General features: G+C 44.1%; 1 protein-coding gene across 1 annotated transcript; it reads left to right on the top strand.

Annotated features, from left to right (window-relative positions):
* The first annotated feature begins 5,532 nt into the window (after nucleotides 1–5,532).
* LOC308468132 (uncharacterized protein) lies at nucleotides 5,533–10,087 on the top strand. The gene is made up of 3 exons (XM_080990124.1): nucleotides 5,533–5,555; nucleotides 6,351–6,477; nucleotides 9,096–10,087. Exons 2-3 carry the CDS (start codon nucleotides 6,356–6,358, stop codon nucleotides 9,640–9,642), a joined length of 669 nt encoding a protein of 222 aa, XP_080846250.1. The 5' UTR covers nucleotides 5,533–5,555; nucleotides 6,351–6,355; the 3' UTR covers nucleotides 9,643–10,087.
* Nucleotides 10,088–10,491: the final 404 nt, after the last annotated feature.

Below are 10,491 nucleotides of genomic sequence, written 5' to 3'. Positions count from 1 at the left end.
TCAAAGGACCTGTTGATGGCATTTTACCATTGTACTGTGGAGAGTGTATTAACTTATGGTCTGGGTGTATGGTTTGGGAGCTGCACGGTCAGGGGAAAAACAATGCTGTCCAGGGTTGTAAAGACTGCGGAGAGAATAATTGGGTGCACTCTTCCCACCTTGGATCAAATCTATGCTTCCAGGTGCCATAAGAAAGCTGCAGAGATGCGCAGGATAGTGCGCACCCCGGATATGATCTCTTTCAGCTTCTGCCTTTTGGAAGAAGGTACAGGGTTATAAAGACTAGGACTAGCTGCCTGAGAAACAGTTTCTACCCAAATGCAATTTTGGTTTTAAACTCAGTGTGAGAAGAAGAGTTTGGATTTGATATCCTGCTTTATCACTACCCAAAGGAGTCTCAAAGCGGCTAACATTCTCCTTTCCCTTCCTCCCCCACAACAAACACTCTGTGAGGTGAGTGGGGCTGAGAGACTTCAGAGAAGTGTGACTAGCCCAAGGTCACCCAGCAGCTGCATGTGGAGGAGCGGGGAAGCAAACCCGGTTCACCAGATTACAAGTCTACTGCTCTTAACCACTACACCACACTGGCTCTCAAGGAGTCTCTATGGAAGTATATTGTATTTAAAAATGGGGTATCAGTGTCATCAGTGGAAGCGAAAGCCTTGAAAAAGCTCAATATGGAGGTCAAATGGCCGAAATATTGGGAAATTTTGGAACAAGATGGAGATAGATTGAAATTGCAGAGCTTTGAAAAACTAAAAAACAAAGTGCGAGACTGGCTTCATTATTTTCAGATAATGGAGGCATTTAAATTGGACAAGAAAATTGGCTTCCAGGTGGAAAAATCAAAATTAGAAACTGAACTGTTAGAACCCAAAACTAAGAATTTGTCAAGAATGTATAACTTGCTGCTGAAATGGAACACTCAGGATGAAACGGTAAAATCTGCTATGATTAAATGGGCACAAGACGTTGGACATAACATTATGTTTGCTGACTGGGAACAGTTATGGACCACAGGTATGAAATTTACGGCATGTAATGCCCTGAGAGAGAATATGAAAATGATATACAGGTGGTACATAACCCCAGTCAAGCTTGCAAAAATCTATCATTTGCCCGATAATAAATGTTGGAAATGTAAAGAAACTGAAGGTACATTTTTTCACCTTTGGTGGACGTGCCCAAAGATTAAGGCTTTCTGGGAAATGATATATAATGAATTAAAAAAGGTATTTAAATATACCTTCCTGAAGAAACCAGAGGCCTTTCTCCTGGGCATAGTCGGCCAAATGGTGTTAAAAAAGGACAGAACTTTCTTTATGTATGCTACAACAGCAGCAAGAATACTTATCGCAAAGTATTGGAAGACACAAGAGCTACCCACACTGGAGGAATGGCAGATGAAAATGATGGACTATATGGAATTGGCGGAAATGACTGGTAGAATCCGTGACCAGGGAGAAGAGTCGGTGGAGGAAGATTGGAAGAAATTCAAAGACTATCTGCAGAAACATTGCAAAATTAAAGAATGTTAGAGTGATGTTGGACTGAAAATAAGTGGCTTCTAGCTATACAGGCTTTAAAGTTATATATAGATCAAGATTAAGGATTAGGATTAAAAAAGTTAAAAGAAATGGAAATTTGGTTTTTAAGAGGTAAAAATTTAATGTTATATTATATTAGGATTAAGGATTGGGATTAAAAAAGAGGGAAAGAAACTGCTGGACAAACAAATTGAACTGGAATACAAAATAGGGAGGTACAAGGAGGTCCAGAAAATAAGTAAATTTAAAAAATGGCGAGGAAAAGGTGGTATTGTTTTTAAATGTTTTCTTTTTTGTCTTTTGTTGTTTTTGTTTTTTTGGATTATGTATTGTGTATTTTGAACTGTGTGTTTTTCTTTTTTTATTTTTAATTTCTTATTGATGTGTTCTTTTTATTGGAAACCTTAATAAATATCATTTAAAAAAAATAAAAATAAAAATGGGGTATCAGAGTTTTTAGGGGGCTAACCAGGTTGGGACAGCTGGGATAGCAGGCTTGTTGGGTTTTGAACGTCTTATGTAGATTTTCCAATTTCGTTGTTCTGCATCGGACAATGACAATAAAGATTATCGTATTGTAAACTGCCTTAAATTGAGCCAAATCATTGGTCTGTCCACCACAATCCTGCCCACACTGATTAGCAAAGGATTTCCAAGGTTTCAGGTAAGGAACATCCCTATCTCTCTACCTGGATATCCTGGGGATTGACCCTTGGACATTCTGTGTGCAATGCATAAACTATACCACTGTGCTATATGGCCCTTCCTGTAAGACAGTGATGGCCAAACTTGGCCCTCCAGCTGTTTTGGGATTACAACTCCCATCATCCCTAGCTAACAAGACCAGTGGTCAGGGATGGTGGGAACTGTAGTCCCAAAACAGCTGGAGGGCCAAGTCTGGCCATCACTGCTGTAAGCAATGAGAGAGGACTGGACTCTTGCCTTCAAGCCTTGACTTGTGGGCTTCCTGGAGGCATCTGGTTAGCTTCTGCAAAGCAGGATAGCAGACCAGATGAACCTTTGGGCCAAGCCAGATGGACCTAGATGGATCCAGCAAGACCTTATGGACAGTGGTGGAGCTTCATGCTCCGGCACCGCGGGGCGGAGAGCAGGTGGGGGCAGGGCTGGCGTGCATCCCGGGGCGGGCCATCTGTGGGGGTGGGGCACCCAGCGCAGGGGGGCAACCATGATGGCACCCCACCAGGATCGCGCAGCCGGGGGCGATGTGCTCCCCCCCCGCACTCCTCTTCCTCCACCAGTGCTTATGGACTCACCCACTTGGCCACATACCCCACCCTAGCACTGGAATAGATTATGCTGTCAGAATGTTGTTAGGAATGCTGGGGGTGTCACGTGGTTCCATGGTAGGTCAGAATAATATGCAGCCAGCATGGGGAAAGACAATGACTAAAGAAACAATGCACAGCTTTTCCCATACATTCCTATTGTTCTTCATCTTTATAGGGCCACGCTTGTGCCAAGGTAGGGTACCCGTGAGGGATGAATGCATGCCTTTCTTTCTTTCTTTCTTTCTTTCTTTCTTTCTTTCTTATGTACGTACTTACTTACTTACCTACCTACCTACCTGCCTGCCTACTTACTTATTTACTTACTTTATAAGATTTCTCACCTGCCCTTCACCGTAAGGGCTCAGAGTGGGTTACAACAATACAATACACAGAACTATTTAATAGCAGATTAAAACATTTCAACGACAAGAGGCACCAAACCTTTCCAAATGGAGCAGTACAGTGTGATTTCAGCAAAATTTCAGGTGTCTCCAACAAGACACCTTAAACTGTCAAAGGCCAGGGTGAATAGGTGTATCTTCAGTATTTGGCAAAAGCTGTACAGTCAGAGGGAAATCACCAGCTTAGGGACTGCCACAGAAGATCTCCACTTCCAGGACACCACCATCCCAAACTTCTGAGGGTGATGGAACTACCAAGAGGACCCCTTCTTTGTCAGTCTTAACATCCAAGAGGACCTAAAGGCACAGAGATGTTTTTTGAGATATTTGGGGCCTAACTTGCTTAGGGCTTCAGTCAGGAATGCGGAGCACCCTAAACTGAGAAGGGAAGCAAGTGACCACTGGTGAGCTATTAAAATATATATAACCGCTGTATTTTAATAGCCCCGCCAGTTCTAAATGGAACCTCAGCCATCACCTCAAAGGAGAGCTTTCTTAGCACGTAAGAGCCTCTTAGGGGCTCTGCATCTAACCCTACTAACCTATTCTTTTTTGACTGAAAAGTAAGGTGTTTTGACTTTCCCCATGCCAAAGGAACTTGGGGTGCATTGAATGGTGTGGGGATACCTAACATGGCTGTTGCTGAAGCTAGAGGGGTGTGGATGCGATTGGAAAACTTGCTATTTGGGAGTGGGGTGTGCCTAGGGAACCCCACGTAAAGTTGCCGCCTTTATTTTATATTATTTTAGACAAGCACCTACCCCTTCCTTGCAGCCTGCAGGAGGGCCCTTTCCAGACTGCAAACATAGACGCGGATAATGGGATTAGGCAGTACAGTAAATTGATTCAATCATTAAAACAGTGACATGATGAGAGGCGCGCAAAATCGCTGAGTCAGTTTAAAAATGCATTGGCACAGCAGAAAGATAAAAGTGATTAAAGGGGTGGGGGATCTTAAAGACTTCGCCACCCTCCTAAAATACAGAATGTAGTGTAGTGAAGGGTCTTTTCAGAACTGCAACTGGGGGTGGACAAATCAAGTCAATTTCTCTCTCCCTCCCCATTAAAGTTTTTCATAATACAGGATAAAAGGAACTAATCGAAATAAAAACAGAAATAGAGAAAGAGAAAGAGAAAACACTGCATCCTCTCCCAAAGGTAGCTCTTAACTCTTGATGTGCACAGAAAGTGGTGGACCCTCCCAGCTGCCACCTGGGAGTTTTCCTTTCTTCTCCCAATCTCTCATCCTGGGAGGTCTTCCCTTCCCTGCCTCCAGAGAGCCAGTGTGGTGTAGTGGTTAAGAGTGGTACACCCATAATCTGGTGAACCGGGTTCGCTTCCCCGCTCCTCCACATGCAGCTGCTGGGTGACCTTGGGCTAGTCACACTTCTCTGAAGTCTCTCAGCCCCACTCACCTCACAGAGTGTTTGTTGTGGGGGAGGAAGGGAAAGGAGAATGTTAGCCGCTTTGAGACTCCTTAGGGTAGAGATAAAGCAGGATATCAAATCCAAACTCTTCTTCTTCCACAAATCAAGTCAGTTTTCGAGTTCATCATTTTTCCAGCCTTATATTCAGTTCTCCATATTGCCATGGCAATCTGTGATCTTTCCCCCACCTTTTTGAAATTTTCATGAAAATTCATCAGCATCTTGGTGTGATTTTCTTCTAATACTGACATTTTTCTATGCAATTTTGACTAACACACATATTTCTCCCCATGCAGTTTTGCTAATATACTGCCATTTTGTACAGTGGAACCTCAGTTGTCAAACGTAATCTGTTCTGGAAGACCATTTGACTTCCAAAATGTTCAACAACTGAGGCACAATGGGAGGTCAGGAATTTCAATGGAGAAAATGGAGAAACGCACCTCAGAAGCTGTTTGACTTCTGATGTGTGTTCGAAAATGGAAGCATTCACTTCCGGATTTTCAGCGTTTGGGTTCTGAATCATTTGGCTTCCGAAAAGCTCAAAAACCGAGGTTCCACTGTACATGGGTTTTTAAAATGCACACTGTCTTCACTTTTGTAAGGAATGTTTGGTTGGAGAATTGCACCATGAAGTTTGGAGGAGCGCAGATTTCAAAAGGATGGCTGTATTTCAGTTTGGGGAAAGGCTGGGGACTCAGCTATACAGCTGCAAATAAAACATTTTAAGTGTTTTGTAAAGTGCATTATACAAATGTGACACTAGGTGGTGATGGTGAAGTTTTGATTTTTCAAAACTTTTTTTTAAAGTGTTTTTAACAGCGTTTTTTATATGTGTCTAGATTCCACCTGTGTTTTGGGTCACATATTGTTACAGGAAGTGTGAATTAGGTAGGTTCGCCTTTAAGTGGGAGCTGAATCAAGTTTCTGCCCCATCTCTAGCTGTGACCCACTAGGGCAGGGCTAGGGAGCCAGTGGACCTCCTGATCTTGTTGAACTCCAGTTCCCAGCAACCCCAGCAGCCAGCATGACCAGTAGTCAAGGAGATGTTATAGTCCAAAGAGAATACTGGTCTAAATTGACCAAATGGTCTGAGTTGGTAGATGGCAGCTTCCTATGTTCAGGTCCCCAGCATCTTCACATAGGCAGTGTTTATCAAATTGGGGCCTTAGCTGTTGTTGGACTACAACGCCAATCATCCCTAGCTAGCTAGACCAGTGATCAGAGATGATGGGAGTTGTAGTCCATCAACAACTAGGAACCCAAGTGTGAAACCCAGGAAAGCTTCTGCTAGTCAACGTAGACAAAGCTGAGCATGATAGACCTATGGCAGGCATAGGCAAACTCGGCCCTCCAGATGTTTTGGGACTACAACTCCCATCATCCCTAGTTAACAGGAGCAGTGGTCAGGGATGATGGGAGTTGTAGTTCCAAAACATCTGGAGGGCCGAGTTTGCCTATGCCTGAACTATGGTCTAACTCTGTATGACAACATCTTCCTCTGTTCCTAAATGAGTACATCCCAACAAATCCAACTAAGAAATTTATTTAGGAAAGATACAAAATGGGTTGAGATTCTTCCTAGATGGCAAGGGTGCCTTGGAGGACGGAACAGGGCAGGGCAGGATACAGGTGATAATTTGAACTAATGCAGTACCTCTCCTTTAAACAACCATTTGGAAGAAGACTCCATGGAAAAGCAGAGACTGAAGCAAGACCTGCTGATTGCCGTGATGTGTGTATTCTTGGTGCTCCTGATTTTGCTCATTGTTGGCTGCACTGTTCTTCACTACAAGCTGATGACAGACGACATGTAAGTTTCACCTATCACAACACACACACACACACACCAACTTGTGCATGCACCAGCATGTAGAACTGCTGTTTGAAAGGGGACCAAATCTCAGTCCTTTGCATTCAGAAGGACCCAGGTTCAATCCCCAATATCTACAGAGAGGATTGGGGAAAACATCTGTCTGAAACCAAGGAAAGTGAGGCTTTGGGGGAATGGTTGAGGGAGCTGGGTATGTTTAGCCTGGAGAAGATTGAGCAGTAGTCTGATACCCATCTTCAAATATCTGAAGAGTTGTCACATGGAAGATGCAGCAAGCTTGTTTTCAGGAAGACCCGCACCAATGGAGTTGAAGGGATTCCAACTTAATATTAGGAACTGACAGTAAGAGGTGTTTGACAGCACAATGCACTACCTTGGAAGGTGGTGGCCTCTTCTTCCTTGGAGGTTTTTAAGCAGAGGTTAGATGGCCAACTGTCATGGATGCTTTAGTTGGATGCGTTTCAGGGGGTTGGACTAGATGACCCTCAGGGTCCCTTACAACTCTACAGTTCTACGATTCTATGATTCCATGATTCTTGGTCAGTGGAGTCAATACTGAGATAGATGGTTATATTATGATTATTTGTCACTTTTTGCACTGAAGTGTCTCAAAGTAACTGTGGTCACATACACACTATACATTTAGATCTGACGGCTTCCACCCAAAGAATCATGGGAACTGTAGTTCGTTAGGGATGTTGGGAATATTAGCTTTGTGAGGGGTAGACTATAGCACCCAATGTTTCTTTCTGGGAAAGCATTTTTGCTAAAAGTGTTATGAACGGGCCATACATGTATGTTGCCCTTGCATAATGAAAACTGAAATAGCAAATGTCACCAACAGCAATAAAGCCAAGGGATTTGAGATGGTTATATAAAGCAACATCCTATGAGAAATGATGGGCGGTAGAAAAGTGGCAGGTCACTTGCTTTGCATGTAGAACAGAGGCACCACCTTCTGTGGGGGATTGAGGGGGCCTGAAGCAACATCCTAACATCACACATGGGGCCCTATGAACATTGAGGGGGCCTGCCTCCCTAAAACAAAGTTTGGGGGCATAGTGCCTTGGCCCCCAGGAGCCGACAGCCTTGATATAGAAGGTCCCAGCTTCAGTCCCTGGCATCTTTGACAGGGCTGGGAGAGACTCCTGTTTAAAATCCTGGAGAGCCCCTGCCAGGCAGATTGGATGAGACTGAGCTTGATGGACTGATAGACTGACATGGTATATTAGAGCATAGCAGCAGCAACAATTAATGATATAGCTGATAACTTAGTGCAGGAGGCCCTCTTGACTGTGCTGTAGCCAGGCATCAGTATTTGGGGTGTGCTGACATTAATTGACTACTGTAATTCGCTCTACGTGGGGCTGCCCTTGAAGCTGTCCCAGAAACTCCAGCGGGTGCAGAATGCTGCAGCGAGGCTCCTCACGGGGTCCCTCCATGGGAGCATATTCACCCAGCTGCACTGGCTCCCAGTGGAGTACAGGGTCAGATTTAAGGTGCTGGTTTTGACCTTTAAAGCCCTTCACGGCCTAGGACCCTCGTACCTATGGGACCGCCTCTCCCGTTATGCCCCACAGAGAGCCTCAAGGTCCATAAATAGCAACACCCTAGTGGTCCCAGGCCCTAAGGAAGTTAGATTGGCTTCAACCAGAGCCAGGGCCTTTTCAACTCTGGCTCCGGCCTGGTGGAACACTCTGCCTCATGAGACCAGGGCCCTGTGGGATCTGATTTCTTTCCGCAGGGCCAGTAAGACAGTTGTTCCGCCTGGCCTTTGGCTTGGAGCCAATTTGATTCCCTCCCTCTCTTTCTTTTTTCTTTTCCTTCTCCTCCTGCAATGAGGATACATTTTAATATTTAATGTTTCATTATTTTAATGTTGTATTTTAATTTTGTTTTTAAGTTGTAATCATTCAACTTGTTTTAATTATTGCTTGTAAGCCGCCCTGAGCCCGGCCTTGGCTGGGGAGGACGGGGTATAAATAAAAATTATTATTATTATTATTATTATTATTAATAAATCATGAAACATTTAATAAAACATGAAACAGTAAAAAAAAACCCAAAAACTTCCCTATACAGGGTTGTCTTCTAAAGGTTGTATAGCTACTTACTGTATCTCCTTGGCTCAGGGGTCGCATAACTCATACCCTCCTTTCTCCTTTGAAAACATTTCTCCTTTGAAAACAGGGACATCCTAAGGGAAAGTGAGGCATTCCAGGATCCAAAAAGAAACCAAGACAGCTTCTGTAAATCTGAGACTGTCCTTCCAAAATATGGAGAGAATTAGAGCAGATAGACAGTTGGGTGGCGTTTGTGAAGAGAAATTGAGTTTTTAATTGTTATTTATTGGTGTGATGAGGTACACAAAAAAGGCAGACCTGTATACATTATGGGGAACTGTATGAAACTTGTCTGACAATGCAAAAGATGTTCGGTTTTTTGTTTTTAAAAAAGGCTGGTTATTTGTTTTATGTACATGCATATCAGATGTTTTTGAACAGAACACTTGCTTAAAATAAACAAATCTGCAAAGGAAATCTGTCCGGGTTTCCTTGCTGTGCTTGTACCTCTCTCCCATCTTCTTTTTCTTCAAGCACCCTGAGGAAGGAGGTGAAGTCTTTTGCTATCCAGACACACTGCATGGAAACGAAGTTTGTCCTGTCTCCTTCCCCAGCAGAGGCATTGGAATCATCTCAGCGGATGCCATGCCTTCCACCATGCCAGGCACTATGCCTGCCACCATGCCAGGCACCAACATCCCAGGGAATGTCCCAGCCACCATGCCAACTGCCATCTTCACCACCATCCCAGCCACCAACCAAGCCACTGACCCGGCAGCGATCCCATCCAAGATCCCCACCCGCTGCGGCACCCTTGCCTAAGCCATCGAAAGCTTCACCCTCAAAACAGAAGAAGGCAAGCTCCAGGTCAATCAGCCACATTTACAGGAGCAATTCCTCCGAAAGCATTCACTCCGATGAGTCTGGAAGCATTTACTCCATGGAACATTTCCAGTGCCTCTACGGCTCTTCCAGGAGTGGATCCGTGGAATCTCTGGAGGGCAAAGGATCCCAGGGCGAAGGAAGTGGTGGAAGCAACAATTCTGGGAGCATCATGCTGTGCGCCATCCGTGAGATGTGATGGCCGAGATGATGCCAGTTCCAAGGATGGTTGGTATCATGCCTTTGCTGAACTACTCAGTGTCTTTCTTCCATGGAGATGCCTGAGCATCTGCGTCACAGCGTGCCGAGTCAGAACACCCCGAAATCAATGGATTGCATCGCCCTCTATTCCAACCCATAACCCACAACCTCAGCCCCCAGCCCCAGCCCTTCCAAGCATCAAAATGAACTGGAGGCGAACTTCCTGTCAGTTTGATTTGTTGTTGTTGTTTATAAAACTTTTTATAAAAAAGTTAACTAATCATAGCAAGAACAAAATTCCCCACAAAGTGAACAAAAACAGGGACTGATCACTGCGACTCGAAATGAAAACAAAACAAAACAAAACCCAGATTGATGATCTGGTAAAATAAATGACATTGGAGGGATTTTAAAAAATGAAATAAAAGAGGGAAGGAAAATTATGTTCAGGGGTGTGTGTGTGTTTAACTCATGACAAGAGCTGTTTGTTTTCTGCTGGTCTAATTTGTTTGGGATTGCACAGAATTTGGATACTCAGGGATGCCAGATTTTGGGGGGAAATGTTTCTGGTAGTCAATGTTATGAGGGTACAGAAACAGCTTGCACAAATGCTCAGGTATTCAGGAAGTTCAGCATCAGTGCTTGGCTGTACGCTTAACAATAAAATTGATGGTAGTAATATTTATTATTTATACAGTGCTATCAGTGTGCATGGCACTTTGCAAGGTTTTATGTGGAAAGGCACAAGCCCTAAGTGGTTCAGAAAATCTAAAACTGGCCACAGGGCCAGGGCTGGCATCCTGAGAAGCGCTGGTGGTTAGTGGATTGTCGCAGGGCTGGCCCCTGC

The sequence above is a fragment of the Podarcis pityusensis genome, assembly GCF_964106645.2.
Source record: "Podarcis pityusensis genome assembly, chromosome: Z".
NCBI classification, from domain to species: domain Eukaryota; kingdom Metazoa; phylum Chordata; class Lepidosauria; order Squamata; family Lacertidae; genus Podarcis; species Podarcis pityusensis.
The sequence above is the reverse complement of the archived record's forward strand: the minus strand, read 5'-3'. Positions and strand labels throughout refer to the sequence as shown.